Consider the following 22,943-nt stretch of genomic DNA (forward strand, 5'->3'; position numbering starts at 1 on the left):
GTGGGAGCTGTGAAAATTACCTTGAGTCATTCCTCAATGAGTAAGCATGCTAAAAGAAAGTTCTCAAAAGAATTACAAGCTACCAAAAAAAAAAGAATGTTCCAAATCACTAAAAAGAGAAATGCAAATCAAAACAAATCTGAGAAAATTGTCAAAGATGACAAAAGTTACATATAGTGAAAGTTAAAGTCTCTGTGGAAAGACAGGCACTCTAATACATTGCTGGTGGAGTTGTGAATTGGTCCAGTTATTCTGGAAATCAGTTTGGAATTATGGAAAGAAAATGACTAAAAAGTTCATAACTTTGACCCAGAAATCCCACTGGAAGGTATATACCCCAAGGAAGTCAAACACGGGGGGAGGGAAGGAGCGTTATCTTATATACAGCAAAATATTTATAACAGCACTTTTTGTAGTAGCCAAGAATTGTAAATACAACTGTCACCCATTGATCACTAAGCAAATTGTTGTACATGAATAGTACTATTCTGTGTGAAATAACAAATACGAAGAGCACAAAGAAGCATGGGATGCATTTGGAAATGGAGGTGATATAAAACCCCCAAATTCCAATACTTTTTTAAAAAAGAAAATCACCTTGTCTATAGTCTGTGGATGTGTATAGTATAAGGGCCTTGTGAAGGTTTGTTGCTTGTTTTTGTCGTGTAAATATATGAGTGTGTGGAGAGAGAGAGAGAGAGAGAGAGAGAGAGAGAGAGAGAGAGAGAGAGAGATTGTGTTTAATTTTTGAAGGGTGTGGCTAATCAAAGAGTCAAAACTAAAATCGGGCTCATTGTCATTTGATGTATACATTCTATGGACACCCCTGGGTGTGGGCATTTAGACTAAGAAGTCCCAGATTTGAAGTTCACACCAGGGTCAGGTGAGTTTACAGAGCAGCCTTACAACTCAGCTGTTGCTTTCCACACTAAGGTCCATCAGGATTGGGACTGATCTTGAGGACCCCAAGGACCTTCTGTAGTTCTAGAAGGCTTTTGTGTTCATATCAAACCCTCAGCAGCTGGGCTTGACGATGCTTTGGTCCCTGGGATACAGTTTGATGTTTCCGGTAAGAATTGTTTTCAACAACCTAGAAAAAAGGAGGGCCAGGGTAAAAAGAAGAGATCTGTAATGGGGTTGTTGGGTAATCAGGCAACTTTTAAGTGTGGGCAGTTGGCAAGTTGTATTTTTCCTGTGATGTTAGTTGCTGTTCAGTGGAGCAGGATGAAATTAGGCATTATTTTACGTTAGCATGGTTTTATGTATTTAAGAAAATAAAATATTTATGACTTTTTGATCACTTCTTTGATATGCAGATGCAGTTGGCGATACACTGTGAATTACTGTCTTCTGCTTGACAGACAAACCAATACCAAACCCAGTTGTATAAACAAATGATGTATGTGGATGGGTGTCTGACGTGTTGCCTGACTAAATCAGCTTGCTGTACTTTTCAGTGAGTTGACAGGTATTGGACCTTGTATGGCTGTGAGGGGCTGGCCTCTTTCAAATTGGGGCAGCTGCCTAGGAGAAGGGAAGAGTCCGCTCTGCTTCTTTTTCACCCCAGCTGCTTTGCCCTTGGCATGTGACTGGGAGACATCGTTATAGGTGTCTGGCTGAGTTACACTCAACTGGGCTGTAGCCTTTCCTGTTTCTGCCTTTCATTTGGTTGGTAGTGTGTTGATTCCTGACCAATCTGAGATGTATAGGGTCATGGGCCCATGAGATTTTAGAGGTAAAAGTTGCCTCAAGAGATTATGGAAACTGACCAAGGGAGAGGAAAAGATTTGCCAGAGGTCATCCATCAGATCCTAGATTTAGAACTGTAAGGGACATCAGAGATCAGTTGGGGTGGAGTCATTCTGATAGCTGAATGAACTTCCACTTAGAGGTTTACAGGAAGACATAGAGACAAGAGTCAGAGGAGACAAGAAGGCTTGGAGAGATTGCAGTTTCTGCCGTGAGGAGAAGTACATGTATTGAAGAGATCACAGATTCACCAGAATATCACACAGATCATTCATAGTTACGTGATTTGCCCAAAGCCACACAGCTAGGAAGTAGCATGTTGGTGTAGTTAGTTACTGGTTGCTATTCAATGCGGGCACACTGCAAAGCCAACCTGCTTCTTTCTTAGTTACCTTTCTCCGTTTCCTTCCTTGCTCTCCTTTATCACTGTTTCCCCCGGTTGATTACCTGGCTAGATTCTGTTTTAGATTTGAACCTTGTCCTGCTTTGGTGTACGACAGTTATCTCTGGTCATTAGACTGTGAGCTCCTTGAGGGCAGGGACTGACTTTTGCCCCTTGTTGTATCTTTAGTGCTTAGCACAGTGCCTGGAACATCGTAGGTGCTTACTAAATATTTATTGACTGGTCACAGTTTTCCCATGTGTGAAGTGATCTCAAAGATATTTTCTACATCTCAGATGCTGTGGGGACAGTGAGGTAGGGTCCTTCCTGTGTTGCTGGTAGACTTTAAGTTCACTGTTGCCATGGGGTAGTCAAGGTATTTAGAGCTGCCAGTGATTTGAGAGATGATCTAAGCTCTAGACCTGTAATCTTCGTCACAGGTTAAATTTCATAAGCCTAAGAGTCTAAACAACCCCTTTAGATGGTCCCTGTGTTGTATTTTTGCGTTGTTTCATTCATATCCAACTCTCCGTCACCGCCATTTGGGGTTTTCTTGGCAAAGATGCTAGAGTAGTTTGCCATTTCCTTCTCTAGCTCATTTTACAGATGAGGAAACTGAGGCAAACAGTTAAATTATTTGCCCAAGGTCACACAGCTAGTGTCTGAGGCCAGATTTGAACTCAGGTCCTCTCTTGACTCCTGGGCCTGACGTTGTATCTACTACACCACCTCACTGCTCTGTTGTTATGTGTTGGGTAGATGTTCCCTGTAACCAAAGTTAAATGATTGGTTCAAAGCCACATAGTCAGTCAGTCAAAGGACAATGGAGAGGCAAATGGTAGGCATGAATACAACATTTTACCAAATGTTTTTGTGGGAGAAACAGAGAAAGCAACTGCTGATGCCCATCCCACCCTGAGACTACTTCCCCTCTACTCTGTATGTATCTTGTACACATCTAGTAAGTTATAGTTTCCTCCACTAGACTGTGAGCTCTTTGAAGGCAGAGGATGTTTTTGCTTTCCCGTCCCCAGTGTTCAGCATGGTGCTTGTCACACTAAACACTTAATAAATGTATTTTGACTGCCTACGATCTCATCAGAGATATATATGACCTGAAAGGCAGATGGGCCAGTCATGTGACTAGAGCAAGAGATAACCAACTGATGGATAACCACAATGGTCCATTGAAGACTCGATATAGTGTCTAGAGCACAGGTTCTTAACTGAGGTTTTTAGAAGGTTTTTTTTTACAGTATTTGATATTGGCGTTTAAATATGATTGGCCTCCTTTGTCAACCTGTGTATCTTATTTTATGCATTTAAAAACGTTATTCTGAGAAGGGGTCCTTAGGCTTTATGAGACTGCCCAAAATATATATGACACAAATAAGAAGAAGAACTCTCAGGTAAAGGAGGTCCCCAGAAGATTGGGAGAAACCCACACACATGCTTAGAGATTTACAGGAAGGCAAGAATCACAGAAGACGGGAAGGTTTGGATGGGTTACAGTTTGGGTTGTGCTCATATTAAAGAGATTACAGACGCACCAAAGTATTGTGCACACCATTAGTAGGTAAAAACAGGTACTGAGTTCGGCTCTCCTGACTCTCATTCAAGTGTTGTTTCTCCTAGATGAGTCGTATCTTTTGGAGGAAAGAGAGTTTTGTCACATCAAGAGAGTAGCCTTTCTCATATTAGAGAGGAAGTAAAAGTGGATAAAAAGACGGGGGGGGGGCCCTCTGTATATGGTGGAGGGCCTTGGATGCCAGGCAGTGAAGTGTTGACTTGATGTAAGTCAATAGGAAATCTTCAAATTCTTCAATAGGTATGTACTATGACAAAGTGTTTTAAACTTAGTCAGTGGTGGGCAGAATAGATTAGAATATAGACTAACTGGAGGTAAGGGAACCTGTCTCATTAAAACTTGCAGCTACCCAGATGTCTATTGGTATAGACTTGGTTTGGACCTAAAGGGGAAGGGACCCATCCTAGGAAACCTCCAATCAACACTACTTGATTATTGCTGGTATATGAGAGACAACAAAAAGGAGGGAGTCTGGGATGTTCCCAAGGTTTTGAGCTTGGAAATGGAGAATGATAGTACCATTACTATGGGGAAGGTGGGAAAGTGAAGATCGTTTATAGAAGAAAGATGCGTTTGGTTTTAGATCTGTTGAATGTTGGAAGCTCTCTGTCCTTTAACCTGCTAAAGGACCACACTGCTCCCCTCGGGGGGAGTCCCCCCAGGAGCTCCACGTCATTGGTCAGTTCAGGGATTCTTTGAACAACTCTATCCTCAACCAGGACAAGGAATGTGGCTCTGTGCCTGACCTGCCTGGTCCACTTACGACATGTATCCAGCTTCTGGGTACTGCTCTGTGGGGAGTGAAACCTTTTGTTGTTGTAGTTCCCCTGATGATACATAATGTTCATACTATAACAATGAAAGAATGGGAAGGGAGAGTGAATGCTGACTGAGAGAGAATGTGAAAGACTGAACAAAGCCCACTAAGTTACTGAGGCCTGAAAGAAAGAAAATGCAGTGGCTGATGAAACAAAGGAGGGAGAAGGTCAGCCAGGATGGCGAAAGCAACAGGATGCCGTAAGGTATGATTCCCAGAGACGACGAGGTGGAACGGCATTGGGCTTGGAATTGGGAATGCCCAGTGCAAATCCAGCCTCAGACATTTCCGATAGCTATGTGACCCTCAGCAGGTGGATCACTCTCCCAGTCTCTTAATTTCTTCATTCTAGAAAAGGAGGAGGTTGAGACTGGCTTCCTTGCTCTTCTTCCAGCTAGACACTCCCATTTCTGGACTGTGCCTTTTCACTGACCAGCCATCCCACATCCCCAAAACTCGCTCCCTCCTCACTTCCACCTTCTGGCTTCCTTTGAGTCCTAGCTCAAATTCTGCCTTCAATAAGAAGCCTCTCCTGAGCCACCTTAATGCTAGTCCTTTCCCTGTGTTGATTATCTCTGGTTTTTCCTGGCTCTTTTCAGTTTGCTGTTTGCATGTGTCCTCTGCCAGTAGAGCAGAGGTTTTTGCCTTTTGGTTTGGTTTTGCCTTTCTTTGCATTCCCCCCCAGCACTTGTCATAGTTCCCGGCACACAGTAGGTGCTTAATAAGTGCTTCTTGACAGGTTGTTCTCTAAAGTCCCTTCCAACTTTATGTTCTTTCCTTTTGTCATTTCGGTGAGCCCATCCGCATGTATCTCTCCCCAGTAATAGACCTCCATTGAACATCTCACTGCCCTCCTGAAAGTTCTTTTATCATTTTTCTTCTTGGGCTAAATCACCCAAAGAGAGATGAGCCTTCTAAATTCTCCATTGTCCTAGTAATATCCTTGCCTCATTACTGCCGTTAAGCTTTTATGTTTTCCAGGAGACCCAAATGGGTCTAACCACTCTAAATTATATGCTTGTAGGTCATTGGAAATATGAGCTAGGCTATAGGCAAAATTTTAGGTGAGTCCTGGGAACTAGAGATGGAGTATTGGGAATCAATCACAGATGTGATGACTGTGGTAGTCAAAGACACAAAATATGTAATTTTTTTTGAAGAGATGAGTATAGGGAGGAAAGAGCAGAGGGTCAAAGACAGTGTCAGGAATAGATAAAGAAGGAAAAAGAAGATCAAAGAAGTTAGACAAGACATGATCAGGGAGATGGAAGAATTTCATTTGAATTCAAAAATTAATTGCCTACCATGTTAGTTCCTGAGGATAGATAGAATGACCAGAATGAAAGAGTTTCTGCTAACTGAGGGGGTGAGGGGGGTCAGTAGGTGTATAGCAAGCACACAACTAAATAAACACAAAGTTGTAAATTAAAAAAAGGAATAGAGAAAATGTCAGTAGGGAGGGAGCTGTAACCTGGAGGTGAGAGATGAGAAATTGATATCTGAACTCTAAGAGGAGGTATCTGAAGGAAACAGGGACTTTGTGAGGCCGAATTAAAGAGGGGGAGGGCATTTTAGACATTGAGGACCATCTGTGCAAAGACACTGGGGTGGGAGATGGAATGTTACATTAAAGCAAAAGCTTGCTCCAGGCTAGTTTGGCCAGAGCGGAGAGTATGTGCTGGAGAGTAATGAGAAGTAAGATAGCGAGTGCCATATTGTATGTGGAAGGCTTCTGATGCCAGGCTGAGCCTTTTGTGTTTTATCCTAGAGGCATTAGGGACCACTGAAGATTTTTAAACAGGGGAGAGGTATGATCATATCTATGCTTTGGAAATGTCTATTTGGCAACTATATGGAGGATGGATTAGAGACAGGGACAAAATAAAAGCTGGGAGAACAATTAGGAGGCTCTGTCAGGAGGCCAAGGGAACTGTCAGAGGCCTAAACTTTAAAAAAAAAGTAGAAGTTGGGAGAAGGGGTGGATGGGAGAGATCTTATGAAGGTAGGATTAGGCATCTAATTGGCTGTAGGAGGTGTGCGAGAAGAGGAGAGGGAAGGGTTAAGAATTAACTCAAAGCTTGTGAACATGGGTCACTGGAAGGATGGTAGGGGACCTCAATAGACACACAAAAGTTTAGAGAAAGGATGAATTTTAAGGAAAATATAATGAGTTCCATTTAATATATATTAAATATATAATAAATATATATTAAATATTTAATATATATTAAATATATTAAAACATATTAAATTAATATATATTAAATAAATAAATATATTAAATAAAAATATAAATGAATGTATATTGAATTAATATATATTAAATGTCTATAGGCCATCTCTTTGGAGATGTACAATATGCAGTTGGTGACGAGCTAATGATGGGGGGAGGGGGGATGGAAGTGTTTGATCAGCTCACCCAAGGAAGAACCTGAAGAGTAGGGGTCATAACCTGGGGCCTATTGCCTTTTTTAAAACTATTGTGATAACTATATTTTGATACACTTTGTTTCCTTTGCAATCCTTTGCTTTTTTTAAAAAAGTGAATTTAAAAACTTTATTCTTTAGTAAAAGCTTCATCAGACGACTGATGGGGGTGTGGTGGGGGGTCCACGACACAAAAAAGATCACGAATCCCTCTTGTATGGGTAGAAAAAAAAAGAGAAGAGGGTCCAGAATTGAACTCTGGGGGTCAACCACTCTGAGGGTCAACCACTCTGAGGGGACATATATATGATGACCTGCCAATAGGGGACCAAGGAGAAATGGTCAGCCAGGTAGAAAGAAAACCAGGAGGGGGCAGCTCAGGGGAGCCAGGGGGAAGACCGATGTCCAGGAGGAGAGAGGTGTTGACTGCCAGAGGTTGAGGAATGATCAAGTAGAATGAAGAAAGAGGAAGGGGCCCTGGGATTTAGCCATTGATGTTATTGTTGACCTTGGAGAGAGCAGCTTCAGCTGAGTGTTGGGAAGTGAGGATTGGCATAGTGAAGGGTGACTGGACTAAACAGTTGCAGGAGAGGTGTGATGGTCAGCATTGCTGCTGAGGGGAAGAAGAACGCCTTTTGGATACAGCGTGCTGTATCAAATACACAGTGAGAGGAGCGTTGAACTAGGAAGCCAGGGGCTGTGGGTTCTGGTCCCAGTTCTGCCACTGCCTATTTGGGAGACCTTGGGCAAATGACCTTGGTCTTCTCATCTCTGAAAGGAAGGCGTTGGACTAGATGAATGGTCTCTAAGTGTCCTAGCTCTTAAGATTCTGATTCTGTGATTTGGCTTGAAGTACTATAGTTACTGACCAGAGACAGTGAATGGGTGCCGTTTTGTAAGGGGTCTGTCCCCCCAGTCTCTGGAATGCTTTACCTCCTTATTTCTGCCTCTTGGAAGGCCTGGTTTCCTTTAAGATGCAGTTCAAGTACCACCTTCCTTTCCTGGTTCCATCAGCTGCTGGTTCCCTGCCATCCCTGTGATAGCATCTATCTGTTTGGCATATGTTTCTATATGTATATATTTACTCTCCTGATAGAATGTAAGCTTTTTGAGGGCAGTTACTGTTTTGCACTGTCTTTGTATCCCTAGTACCTGGCAGTGCCTGCCACACTGCAGGTGCTTAATACAAGTTCACTGATTGATTGTTAGTTATGGAGAGAGTCAGCATGGTATACTGGACAGGGAATTGGCCTCCATATCATGAAGATTTGGGTTCAAGTCTTCATCCCCATCTTTTCCCTACCAGAACTTTAGACTTTGCCCCTGGGATGTAGGGTGCTGATAAGCGAGCTTTTGCATCATCTTGCCCACAACCAGACCCCCGTGTCACCATTTCTGAACTGTGGCCCTGCACATGAATCTTCGAGCTCCTCTTTGGTGTGGCCTTCCAGCATTAGAGTCCTTGAGGGCAGTCTTCTTGTTTGTTTTTAATTCGCATCACTTAGCATAAGCACAGTGCCAGGCACATATAAAGTGTGCCTGCCTTCCTGCCTGCCTGCCTTCCTTCCTTCCTTCCTTCCTTCTTTCCTTCCTTCCAGGTAACATGGGAATAATAATGCCTATACTATCTGTACTATCACAGTGTTTTCATGAGGATTAAATATGTACAAAATCCCATCATCTACAGGAAGTCTTCCTCAACCTCTCAATTTCTGTGTCTTCTCTTTTTTAATTATTTCATATTTATTTTGTATGTAGCTCACTTCATATATATTTGTTTGCCTGTTGTCTCTGCGATTAGATTGTAATCTCCTGGAAGGCAAGGACTTTCTTTTGCTTCTGTTTGTATCCCTAGCACTTAGCACATGCCTGGTACATAGCAGGCACTTAATGTTTGCTGATTGATTGATTGATTGATTGATTGAAATAAAGCTCCAGGGGCAGATAGGTGGTGCAGTGGATAGAGCACTGGCCCTGGAGTCAGGAGGACCTGAGTTGAAATCTGGTCTCAGACCAGACACTGGACACTATGTGACCCTGGGCAAGTCACTTAACCCCAATTGCCTCAAAAAAAAAAGAAAGAAAGAAAGACAGACAGACAGAAAGAAAGAAAGAAAGAAAGAAAGAAAGAAAGAAAGAAAGAAAGAAAGAAAGAAAGAAAGAAAGAAAGAAAGCTCCAGAGCTGGAAAGGACCTCAGGAGGCATCAAGTCCAATTCCCTCATTTTACAGATGAGGAAACTGAGTCCTAGAATTTGAATCCAGGTCTTCTTGACTTGGAGGGACTGACTTTCTATCCCATGCACCATTACATATTCTCTCTCTCTCTCTCTCTCTCTCTCCTCTCTCTCTGTCTCTCTCCCTCTCTCCCCTCCCCATGCATAAATACATAATGTACATATGTATATATGCATACAATATGCATACACATATATTTTATATATCAGGTTTTGTGCATGCTTATTGAATTCAGTTCACGTTGATGAAACTGTAGTGTGTGTCTTGTTAGAAGAGCAATGTGGACTTCTTCATGTCCCCTTTGTATTGTACTCAGGTACATCAGCAGTGTTTGTCTAGGGCTAATACCTGGTTTGCTGAGGGCTAATGTAATTGTATGATGAGTGTGCTAAGATTCCTTTCCTGAAAGTTCATACTCACTCAGGGACTAGAAGAGTATTAACAGCCTGAGTCAGCGCTTGGTTTTGTGGCTTGGTTGTCACTCAGAATAATAAAAGTGAACATGCAATTTTGGGTCTGGAAAGTAATCCTGGGACTGCTTTGTTCATGTATGTATGTATGTATCCATGCATGCATGCATATATGGGTGTGTGTGTATGTGGGATGTCTTTCTTTTTCTTTTGGCTTTATTTTCCTTATCAGATTTCCTCCTTTCCTTCTAAATTCTGGCACTGGACAGTGTGGTAGGGCCAGTTTCTGTGAATCCACAGTGAAATAGACTAGTGGTTTACAATTTAACCATACTTGTGTTTATGAGTTGCCAGCATTTGGGTATTTTGGGGTCGATTTGTGTGCCTGTGTATGTGAGAATGAGACACAGAGATCTCTGGGTTGAATCTTGAAAAATGATCTTATTCACCAACGACTGAAGAAGGGCTACATTTTTTCTTGGTTAATAAATGATTTGTTTGGTTTGCGTTGTATACCAGCCAGAGCTAGTCATACCATTTCTTGGAAAGTATCTGAAGCAACTGGTAATTGAAATGATAATCATTTGATCATACCAGGGCTATTTGAAAATAACACTTATCCCCAAACATGTCTGATCTGGGGAGCCATATTTTATGGCAACTGATGCTAGCAAACATTTTTCTAATGCTGAGGGTGATATATTGTGAGACTTCATTATCTGCTCGTGCATTCTAAACAAGGCTTCCACAGTGTTCTGTCCAGGAACTGTGAAGTCGGCTTTGATGCACCACCCAGCCTGAATTTTTATTCTGGCATTTAATAATCACCATGTAATAGCGATGAAATGCACGGCAACTACAGATCTTTTATTTCAAGAGGGTGGTGTAATGAAATTGATGAAATCATCCGTTGAAATTCTCCTTTATAGTATGCCCCATTGTTTACAAAGTATTGAAAAATGTTCATAAACAGAAGATAAAAACACCGTTTCCATTGTCTCCCATTTGGCGGAAGTTCATATTTAATAGCGATAAGAGAAGGGATTCCATTACAAAAGTTTATTTTTTTTTTCAAGCACACAAACATACATTTCATTTCTGATGAAATATTTATTGTTTTGCTGCAGTGTAATAGACACTGTGCTCAGAAAGCAGTTTGGAATTGAATGAGGAAAAATAAAATTTTACATCTTTTTTCTAAAGCTAGGAGTCCATATTGTGGGAAGCTTATCTCAATAACCATTTGTTTGTTTGTTTCCCATTGAGTAATGTATGTGTGTGTAAATGTGTTTAAAGGGTGGGGAAGGCAGAATCAACTCTGCCTTTTGTTTAACAACCTGGAGACATCTTTCTGTTGTGTGGAAAAAATGTTGATAGCAGAGATATCACAGGCTCAAAAGGGTTTCACAGCTGAATTTTTCTTCTGAAATGGGAAATGGAAAGAAGTTGGAGCAGTCAGTTCAAGTTGAAATGTCACGTGTTTCAAATATTTAAGTTAAGAGCAGAGAGTTTATCTTCTGACACCCTTTCCACCTCATCTTTCCGGGGTGGGGGGGGGCGGCTGCAGTTCTGTTACATGCAGAGAGATTTATTAACTTACTTTATACATTCTGAGTGAGAAAAGTTGATTGTTTCCTGGAAGCAATTAGATATACTTAAAATTCAAATGCATTTTCCATAGTACAGGCTAAGTTTAAACTGTTTTGTTTTGGTTTTTTTGAATCCTGGGCTTCCCCTCCCCCCCTTAAGAAAAATAAGTTCATTTCTCAACTTACAAAGATTTTAAGAAACATGAGAACGTGTAAGTTTTGTTCGGTGGGAAAAACATAACATTTATGGAGTATTTCTTTTGGGATTACATCACAGTTTTATTTAATTTTTAGGACAAAAGTTAAATTCAATATTTGTGTATAAGCCAAGGGAAAATGTACCATAAACATAGGAATTTTCTGGTGAGTCAGAGTTCCAAGAATCCCAGATTTACTTAGTCCATTTATATGAGGACTGGCTAACTATTAGTCATCTGGCCCTCCTTTTTTACATTTGCAGTTAATTGCACCTAAAATGCTAGCTTTCACCCAAGGCTTTAGATGCACTAAAGAGTCAACAGTAAGAATTGCCGTTAGGGTTACTGCCTATCTGATATTCTTGGGTATTTTTGATCATATACGTTTTTTCCCAAAGTCAGCAGCTAATGGTGTCATTGAAAGGCCATTAAAAATAAAAATAAGTTATTGAATGTTCTTTGGTACAGAAGGGGAAAAAATCACACACATACGCGCGCGCACGCGCGCACACACACACACACACACACACACACACACACACACACACACACATACATATATATATATATATATATATATATATATATATATGGTCTACCCTTCCAGGCTTGCCCAGTTCAAATGGTATGTCAGCTAGGACTCTGTTTTACCATTCACTTTGGACTTCGAAATTACATTTTGGTTTCTTCTTTGACAACTGCTTTTAGGATGAAGTTATTGCAGTTTCCGAAAAGGTAATTGTGAAGCTTGAAGACCTGGTCAAATGGGCCCATTCAGATTTCTCCAAGTGGAAGTGTGGTCTTCGGGCTGGTCCAGTAAAACTTGAAGAATTGAGCAAGAATGGACAGAAGGAAGCTTTGCTCAAGTACAGGCAGTCTACCTTGAACAGCGGACTCAACTTCAAAGATGTCCTCAAGGAAAAGGCAGACCTTGGTAAATAGAGCTTCCATTCCTAAATCTGGCATATGTCCATGGGAGGTGGTGGTGGGATGCGTACCCATGTGTTTGCGGGGGCTGACTTTTTTAGGGACTGCCCAGAAAGACTTGTGGTCTCTAACTCTCTGCCATAATAGGACATGATGAATCTCCCAAGGTGTGGATATTGATCATGAACACAAATGGACATGGGAACATATCACTAACATTTCAAACAATTAGTACATTCCTACTATGTGAAATTGTGTCCTCCTTGCCATGGAGGCTCCCAAAAATTAAGGGATCTGGCCAGAGGATCTTAAATTGTAAATTGGGAGGGGAATTTTAGAGATCATCCGTAGTGCAGGGGCTCTTACCTTTTTTTGATTACAGAACCCTTGACAGTCCAATGACACTTATGGACCCTTTCTCAGAATAATATTGTTGTTTTAATTCATAATTGAATTAAATGGTAAAATTCAATTAGAGGTTAATGGAAATAAAGATATAACTTGTTTTTTTCTCATCCAAGGTCACAGATCCCCTGAAATCTATCCATATCCATATCTAAATCTATCCATAGACCCCTTGGTGTCTCTAGATTCCAGATTAAAAGCCCCTGATCTGGTCTGATCTGGTTCTTGACCGGAAAGGTTATACAACTTGTCCAATCTCGTGTAGTTGGTAAGTAGGCAAGACAGAATTCAAACCCAGTTCCATCGATTTACAGCTTGAAAGTTGGATGATTTGCCCAGGGTCCTGTAGCAAGTATGAAAGAGATGGGGCCTGACCCCAAGTCTTCCTGACTCCAAGGCTGTTGCTGTAGTCACCAGACCATGCTGTCTCTCAATCAGACATTTACATTTTTTTTAAAGTGCATTATATTAATAATCCCTCTGTCTGGATAATGGTCTCCATTTTCTGAAGAGATACCTTCTTCATTCAGAACTGAACATTTGTTTTTGCAGTTCTTTGCAATCAGCTCTGTTATTTGGGTTGAATGATCTACTGTGTCTGCTGGAAGGCATTGAAGTCTTCATTTTTCAGGTGCAGTGCCCACATGGAAAGTCCAGCATGTGCACAAATATGTCTACACACTGTTATGGGAAGTTAATAAACCCGTATCTTTCCCTCCAAAGTTAAAGAGTGTGTCTCCTGACAGGGCTATTCCTGTTTGTGGCTTTAAAGCTGCCAAGGATATTATAATATGGCCCATTATCCTCCTCCCATTGGGTGACTTACGGATTACACTGAGATTTTGACTCAACAGCCCAGTCCCCCTACCATTGTTTTGTGTTTCCCTTAAAGCTAAAAACCTTTTTTATTTTTTTGGTTGTTTTTTTTTTCCTTTTTCCTGTGTGATGGAATATACTGTTACTAACAAACACACCAGCAGGAAACCCCTGGGAGACAGGAGGATATGTGGCTGGTACTTCATAAGGAAGCTGATACATTTTTATACCAGGCTTTATTCTTAATCAAGGCATTATGAATGGAAACAAACAAAAAATTCAACCCTTCCACTGTAGCAGATAATTTAGTGTTTTTATTCTTTAATCTCCATTAAAAAAAAAAGCTTCATTGCTTTACTGTTTGGATCATTTTTCAAAGGCCATGCCTGGCACCAAAAATTTTAAATGCTTTACCTACCCTTTTGATTTAAGTACTTTTAGTTAAGGCACAGTGTTGAACATAGAGTAGGAGCTAAACAAATGTTTCTTTAGGAATTTAGACCCTGGATTAGCCTAGAATATCTACATTTGACGTGACCTACAGTTTAGTCCAGAGAAAGATAAAACAAAGACCAGGAGAGCTGGTTAAGAGTCCGTCCTCTGGTGGGTGGCAAATCACTCTGACTCAAACTAATTATTTTTTTAGCAGAATGCCCTTTAAGGATAGGATTTGGGGCCTTGAAATTCCACTCAGTTGGTATGAGCTGTGGGTATTTCAAGACATCACTTTTGTAATTGGAATGTACACTGTGTCGTAATAATGTGCAAAGAGAAACAAAAACTTTCCTTAATGTAATGAGCTTCCTTTTATCTCTCTGATCTGTGGTTTTCAAGTCTACATTGTCTGGATTTCTATAGAGGACATCTCTGGTGTCATCTGCTAGGCACCCATTCCCATCCCCAACACCTTTAGAATGCACTCTCTCCCTGGATTTTTTTCTTCTCTGGGTGTAACTTCAAAATATTTGCTGTCTGCTCTTTTCTTTGCATACACTGATTTTTCTTATCTACCTTTCTGGCCACTGAAAGCACTTCCAATCCCTCATTGTTAATGGCACTTCACATACTTATTATAGGTCTTTCCTTGGTATTACCCAAGAGAGGAAGTGAACTGTATGATCATTTAAGACCCTTTCTTTCTCCTTCTGGTGGAAGGAAACAAAAATGGAAACTTCTCACCTTTCTGGGAATAAAGGAAGACTCCAGAGTGTTTTTTTTTAAATTACTAAGTCACTTCATCCTGGTTTTTCTTTTTTCTTTTTTTTTTTTGGTAATAAATAAATAAATAAATAAATACATTGTCCTTTAAGGAATGGATTTTTTTTAGGCATACAAATCTAGTTAAAGAGCCCAGACTGTTCACTTAGGTAGAACAAGCTCCCTTTAATCTTAGTGTGTCTCACTTCCTCCCTCTTTCTGAATAGGAAAAACAAGAGGGTTCTTATAAATGTGTCTGCCAACCAGTTTCTACTCTGCAGAGAGAAATTCAGCTAGCTCCCATTGACTGTTCTCATTCAAATGACGACAGGTCTTCTCACCTTCCCCCTCCTTCCTGCCATTCCTTTTGGGCACTGTTTGCCTGTGTATTGTTGGAGTGCCTTACATCTCTGGAGTTTCCATTTAAAATCCTATCGTGATTGGTGAAAAGAACAACAGACTGAGTAGAGGAAAGAACAGGGCCAAGAATTGAGCCAACTTCTTTCGAGAGAGTGAGTCTAGATCCGCTTCGTCCTTCCTGCTGCCTTCCCCTGCTTCTGTTTCCCCAAAGTCCAGCACAAACCCATACTGAGACTTGACTTGGTAAGCTGCCTTTTCCTCCCTTCTTTCTGACTCTTTTATTCAGTTTCTTAAAAAAAAATAAAGAAAAATAACAATATGTAAAAATAGAATGGCTGAGGAATGTATTATTCATAAGCATAATGAATACAAGAACCTGTTTTTCTAGAAGAATTGGGCTGATTAAATCGTGCGCTGCACAGGCCTCTAGTTATTTATTTTTGTCGTTAGAATTACAGTACTTAGCTTTTGTAATAAAGTGGACTTGATACCCATATTTGGTAGGGTAGTAGGAAATTGGCAAATGAGGAATTATTTCATTTTCCAAAATTTTAGCAACTAAACTGTAGAAACACAATTGGTTAAACGTGGAAAACTTGCATTTTCATATTCTTTCAGCTGTAGTTTGAAAATAAATTCAAGTTATTTTCTGTAATACTGTTTCTTACAGAGCACCTTTAAGTGAGGTCTGAGAGCTTCAGTGTAAGCTTTATTGGCCTATAAATATGTCATTATAGTTGGACTACATTTATATGCTTTGGATTGTTGTTTAAGCCAAGAAAATATGTCTCTACAGGTTGACTTTTTATTGAAACCCTTTGAGGCATACAAGAGAATGTATTTTAGGCTAAGGTTATTAAAACAGCATTTTCATTTTTTTTGCAGCAGACTCATTGTCAATTATGCTGCCACAAACTGTCTGTGGATAGGCAGTTATGGATGGTTTCATCTCTAAATGTGTCTTTAGAAAGAGAAATAAAAGATGGAAGAGTCTGAGCTGAAATTGAGAAAACAGACCAAGATGGTGGCAGTGGGTATGAGCATGGCTGAATTTAGTCTTAAGGAAGGATTCTCTGGGGTTAAGTTTCCATTTCTAAGGCTATCTCAGATTAGTTGAAAAGGAAGGAAGGAAGAAAAGGAAGGAGGGAAGGAAGAAAGGAAAGGAGAAACAAAAGGAAAGATAAATGTACTCCGATTTTTCATATCCCTCCTCTACCCCCTGAAGCTACGATAGTGGTTGGCACATCCACAAAATGTCATATCCATACATCCTGACCTTTTACTTCTTTGCCTTCCTTTTGGAATCCAGTTGTTCTCCAAGCGCTGTCCTAGGGGTACTTTCTGATCACCTTTAGGGATAGGAAATGAACAAATCACAGTCTAGATGGCTTGTTTCAGTCCCTGTGATGAGCAGTAGGCCTGATGTGGACAAGACCCAAATAAATAAGAAGAGCACGCCATGGGGCCACCTTCCTCAGCTGTGGGGAGACATAAAAAAAAAAAAAAGACATTTGCCAGAGAGCCTGGGCTCTGCTCAGTTGAAATAGTTTTCACAGGCCACTATTATTTAGCATGTACTCTTAAGTTTAATGCCTTTACTCTTTTCTTGTTTTTAAGCCTTAAACCACTAGGGATTCTCAACTATGGTTCATGAACTTAAAAAAATTTTTGATAATTGTATTTTATTATGATTGGTTTTCTTTATAATGCTGTATATTTAATTTTATGCATTTATAGAACATTATTCTGAGAAGGGCCCATAGGTCTCACCCAACTCACCCAACAGAAGGTGCAGGACACAAAAGAAGATTAAACCCGCTTTAACCATAGCCTTTGTTCAGTGACCTCCGCATCTGAAAAGAGATCTGTTGTGATGAGGAAACCTGAAGTTGACATTAATACATCATCACTTTAGTTCCTGATTATTTTTAACGGCATTGCTTACCCTACTTTGCACAATCCGGATGTTCTTGAGAATGCGAGTAGGGCTCTTCTGCTAAACATTTTGATGCCAGCAGTTTTCTCTCCCCCCGCCCCGACATATTCACTAGGAAGTTATATATCTGTCAGAAATACTTATGTGTCAGTTTTCCATGTGAAAATGAGCTTAATTTTCTCTCTTTTTTTGCCAACGTTTTCTTGGTTCCCCCTGGGCCATCATTTATGGGTTCTATCAATAGTGTTTCCAGTACAGATTTGTTTGGGCGTTGCTAAATCTCTATGATTTCCATGGAAAACTGTAATATCATTCCTGCCCAGAAAATTGACTCAGTGCTTCAGATACTTTGAAAAATGAAACTTGATTGGGTAATACTTCCCTTCCTGAAGGTGGAGGTGGAATGAAGCATGATGTCAGTTTCCTTATTTTTTTCTCTTATTTGTCATGATCAGAAAATATTTGTCTTTTGTCTTTATCTTGTTGATGTCACTGACTATGGTTCTATAGCTGAGGGTCTTAACCTGGGATCCATGAACTTAAAAAAATTATAATTGTATTTCAACATAATTGGTCGCCTTTGAAATTCTATGTGTTTTATTTTAGCATTTAAAAACCATTCTTCTAAATAAGGGCCCATCAATTTCCCCAGACTGCTAAAGAAGGCCATGACACCAAAAAAGTTAGGAATCCCTGGTCTGTAGCATCGTCTTCAGATGGTGACTGTGTTCATTCAGACAATGTATAATACATTTATAATTCATGGGACTCTTTTGCTTTTCAGGAGGGCTTTACGCACTGATATTGGACTAAGTTAATCATTCTTGATATCTTTGGTATTGACCATGATTCCTCCAAACAGTTCATTCATATTTTTTAGAGTACTTTAATTTGTCTGGTTTACCCCAAATAGGCATTTTCCAAAATGTCAGAGATCATCTGTCCAGTGGGGAGTTGGGTTGGTATATTTTAAGCTTGCCGAAGATAGGGAAGGGGGAGTGGTGATTGGTGTTCCTTTCCCCTTTCCTTTCTATAAATATGTTTACTTAGGACAGGCTACCTCTGAAAAAGCAGCTGAGACTCAGAAAGGTTTCATCAAATGCCCGGGGCTCGGCAGGTGCTAAGTAAATGTTGCTGCTGGTTCTATATTCCCCTCCTCCGTCACCTTGTTCTCTGTGGGTCCACTCAGTGCCGAAAGTGAGATGGGCTGAGGTGTAGGATGCTCTAGCCCACAGGTTTTAAAAAACCCTGGACCTTTGATGTCATCATTGTACAGAATTCCTTCCACCATGCAGAGTGGTATCTTCTTCCCAACCTGCAGATGTGGAGGAGTGCTTGAAGGTTAAGTGATTTCTCCAGGATCACCTAGTGTGTGTGTGTGTGTGTGTGTGTGTGTGTGTGTGTGTGTGTGTGTAAAATCTCCAAGGCAGGACTTGAACCCAGGTCTTCTTGAATCAAAAGGTAGCTCTCTCTGCACTCTCCTACACTGCCTGTAGCTACGTCTGTTCTTAAAGAACACTAGGCCAGTGCCCCACTTCCTTTTTTTTCCCCCTTTCTTTTTTCTTTCTCCCTCCCCTGCTCTGGCTTTCTTTAAGTCCTATCTAAAATCCCGCTCTCTAAGGAAGCCTTCCCCCACCCCTTTTAATTCTAGTGCCTTTCCCTCTGTGAATTATCTCCTATTTCTCCTGTCTGTAGCTTGCTTTGTCTCTATTTGTTTGTATGTAGTTCCCCCTCCCCCATTAGATTGTAAGCTCCTTGAGGGTGATTCTGTTTTTTGTCTCTTTTTGTGTCCCTAGCCCTTAGTACACTGCCTGGCGCTTGGTGGCTATTTAATAAATATTTATTGATTGTTTGATTAATTGCTTCTCGGTCTAGCTCTGGGGAGACTTCCATTGAATTTTCCAAAGATGACATTGTCTTCATGTCTCCCTTGCTTAGCACAGTGTCTGGCACTGTAAATGTTATTGATTTAAATGCATGTAAATGTTTAGTGATTGATTGATTGATTGCTCCTAAGCCTTTAGTGAATTGGCCTTGTATAGGAGATAAGACTGTAGAGTTAGAGGTAGGGGGTGGAAGATAACTTAATGTTGATCTCCCTCACTCCCGTTTGACAGGTAAGGAAATGGAGGCAGGAGTGAAGTACCCTAAAGTTGGAAATGACTTTGCCAAAGTCACACAACTAGATAGGAACAGAATGAGGCCTCATGGTCAGCTCTCCTGACACCTAGTCCAGTGCTTCTTCCTCTCCATCCCACTGCTTGTACCTGGGATTTTCTCATGCCAGTGTACTGCCCAACTTTATGTCTTACTCCCCTTTTCTTGAGCTTCTCTTTCAATCATCCTGAACTTTTCTCCCCTCCAAGCCTTTTGCTCACTTCTAGAATACCGTTCTCTTACCATCTGCCTTTCTCCATCTTCCTGTTTGTGCTGGTCCAGCCCAATGCCACTTCTTCCACAAAAACTTCCTAGATCACATGAGCCCACAGTAATCTCTTCTTCCCTAGCTCTATATAAAATCACAGCATTATAGAGAGTTTGCTGATTCCTGCGGCTCCCCAGGGCAGCTAGGTGGCGTAGCAGATAGAGCATCAGGCCTGGAGTCAGGAAGACCTGAGTTCGAATCTGGCCTCAGACACTTACTAGCCGGGTGACGCTGGGTAAGTCACTTTGCCTCAGTTTCCTTCTCTGTAAAAATGAGCTAGAAACCAAATGGCAAACCATTCCAGTTAGAAAACCCTAAATAGGGTCATGAAGAGTCAGCCACCCCTGAAATGACCGGACCACAATAAGTGGCTTCCAACGTTCCTTCCTGTGCTATCCCTTTTTAGATGTCAAAACACCTTGCAGATTATCACATAATAGTGGTTGCATTATTAGTATCCATTGACTTAAAAATATTTAGCCACCTAAAAATAAAAGCTACTGTGATTTCAGTAATGTTTTAAAATTAATCTGTACCAATCCCAACAGCATTGACATACATTTGAAAACTAGTCATCTAAGCATGCCTGTTGCTTTGAAGCTAAATTAAGATAAGGAAGACAATGTTTGGCTGATTCTGAAGGATTCAAGGTCCCCTTACAATAGCACCGGGCCCTTCGGGGATCCTCAGCCCGCCAGCTGATTTAGCATAAGCCCTTTATGACCTGATGGATACTTAGGGACCAGATAACTCTTGCATGGGAGCTTGTCTTTTCCGTGATGGTCCTGTGTGCCAAATTCGGGTTTTTAGAAATTCAGTTGGCATCTGTGTGCAGGCCTGTTTTTAAATTGGGGCATAGCTATTTTGGACCTGGCTGATTTTACAGTAATGCTACTAAAGGATTGTAGAGAGAGTGGGCTGGCATTACCTTTATCCAGGAAGAAGGGCCGGCGACAGGGCTCGCCTCAGGGGGTGCCAGCCTGCCCAGGCCTTTCCCTCTCCCACCTCTGATAGTACCAAAGATCTGGAATGATGGTCATACATGTAAGCATTATTTCAAATGAATCAAGTCAGCTATTTCACATTAGCGTCATTAAAACCATTGGATAAAATCTGATTAGTCATATATAGAGAAAGACTACATGCTTGAAACTTCCCTTAATAAAGTCAAGACAAGAATCAGAGCATTTAAAAAAGACTAAGCTTTAAAGAACATTACTAACCTTATCATGTTTGAAATTTCTCTGACCCTGTTTTCAGCTGGTGTTTATTTGATTGTCTTGGGCGAGAATGAACCTTCTGAAGTCTGTAGAGCCCTGCAAGCCATCTGGCCCCTGCATCTCTGCCCCCTCCCTTTTCTGGTCACTCAGAAATCATGGTGGACATTTGATCCTGCTTGCCCAAGAGATTTGGCCCCAGGAGCTCCAAATGTGCTTTGGGATGTCACATATGCAGCCCTTGCTTTCTGGTGACAAGTATCTCAGACTTGGGGCTTGGTTTGCTTACAGGTGGTGGCGGTCTGTGCATGTGTTTTGGGGTGGTCGAGGCATAGGACCCCCTGCTTCTTTCAGGGTGACTAGATTAGTTAATGGCAAAGATGGTGTCAGAGCCCTGATCTGGTTCTTCATCCCATGCTGAGTCAGTCCCTACCTTTTGCTCTCACAACTCACCTCAGCTGCCTTCACTTCCTTAACGTTTCCTTCTTAGGGAGTAGAATTTTTCATCCTGAATTTTAAGTGTGGCACAGTCAAAAGAGTCTTGAAGTTCTGATTCTAGAAGTCCTGGGTTCCAATCCTGCCTGTGTGATCCAGGGCACTTTGCCACACTTGGCCCCAGTTTTCTCAGCTCTAAAATGAAGAGACTGGACTAGATGCCCCCTGAGGTCTTTCTGGGTCTAACTGTATCACCTTCACTCACCCTGTGATCTTAACTACTTGGCCATCACTGCTTCTAGCTGCCTCTTTTTAAAGAAAATGTTAACACTTGGACAACCACAGTCTTAAACAAACTACGTACATACATGCATGCATACACACATACATATATAAACATATATGCATATAAATACATGTGTGTATATGCATGTGTGGATATGTGTGTATTCTACATACACATACATATACATGTGTATGTGTGGGTGCTGTGTGTGTGTGTGTGTGTAGACACACATACATATATGCATATATATGGTTAGAGCTAAGGACACACACGTATGTGTATATATATATATATATATATAAAAATATATATATACATATATATATAAATATATATATACATATATATATAGTTATATATATATAACTATATATATATATATATATATATATATAAAAAAATATATATATATACATATATATATATATATATATATATATATAGTTAGTGCTGAAGGAACATGAGCGATCACATAGCCCATCCCTCTCATTTTACAGATGGGCAGACTGAGGTCCCAAAGAACCATGATTTGCCCGTGTTTATACAGCTAATACATAGCCCAGGTCTTTTGACACTCATTCCAATATTATTTTCAATATGCCATGCTTTATATTATTTGCATATTTTATTTTAATATATACTTTATTATTATATATTATCATCATTGAGTGCTTTCACCTGTAAAATATCTTTCTTCTTCTTGGTCAGCAAGACTTTTAGCTGCATGACCCTGGACAAGTCGCTTCATTTCTCTCAGCATCAGATTTCTTATTCTTAAAATGGGAATAATAACAGCACCTACTTTCCAGGGTTGTTGAAGTGCTATGCAAATGCTAGCTATTAGCTTAATAAGTATTTGCTGAATTGGATTGAATTTATGGCTGTGGTGATCATCCACCTAAAAATTGTCCTCATTCAAGCTTGTAAATTTTTCCCACTAGGAAACCATGTGGGTTGTGCTAAAATGTTGCCTCTTGCATTGGCTGCCATACCTCCATGGCCAGATTATATCAGAGAGTGTTTAAGGGGTGAAATCCCCCTAAATGAGCCCAAGAGTAACCAGATATTACTTACTTATAATTTTAACAGCAAAGCTGCCTTCCGACTGGGAGCTCCAGCTGATGGTCCGCCATATAAACTTGACTGACAGAGTCCTAATGTACCTTCTCCGTCTCTGAAAGCATCCTGGGCTGTCCGTAGGAATGCGGTTCCATTTCAGAATATCTTCTTACTATGTTGAGATCATTGACTTAGTCTTGGAAGGGAGCCATCAGGTCATTCAGTTAAGTCCTCTCATTTTCCACGGTTTCTATGAGTGACTTACCCGAGGTCACACAGGGAGGAAATAACAGAGCCAAGATCTAAGCCCAGGTACTCTGACTTCAATCCCACAGCTCCTTCAGCTGACCTGTACGACCTTTCTAAGTTTGTTGAATTCTTTCTTTGCCTACCTCATGTGAGTGTTACATGGAAAGGACTTTATTTGGAGTTAAAAAATCTGGGTAGCTAGGTGGCACAGTGGATAGAGCACTGGGTCTGGAGTC

The 22,943-nt window shown here is 40.7% G+C and overlaps 1 protein-coding gene across 2 annotated transcripts in view; it reads left to right on the forward strand.

Annotated features, from left to right (window-relative positions):
* ARID5B (AT-rich interaction domain 5B) overlaps window positions 1-22,943 on the forward strand; it is a 206,923-nt gene that overhangs the window by 23,367 nt on the left and 160,613 nt on the right. For both annotated transcript variants that reach the window (XM_020998264.2, XM_020998263.2), the window contains one exon: window positions 12,104-12,329. In XM_020998264.2, the coding sequence (XP_020853923.1) occupies window positions 12,104-12,329 (226 nt within the window). The remainder of the gene's footprint in view (window positions 1-12,103; window positions 12,330-22,943) is intronic.

This window comes from Phascolarctos cinereus, unplaced genomic scaffold (assembly GCF_003287225.1).
Source record: "Phascolarctos cinereus isolate Bilbo 61053 unplaced genomic scaffold, phaCin_HiC Scaffold_3;HRSCAF=262, whole genome shotgun sequence".
Classification (NCBI taxonomy): domain Eukaryota; kingdom Metazoa; phylum Chordata; class Mammalia; order Diprotodontia; family Phascolarctidae; genus Phascolarctos; species Phascolarctos cinereus.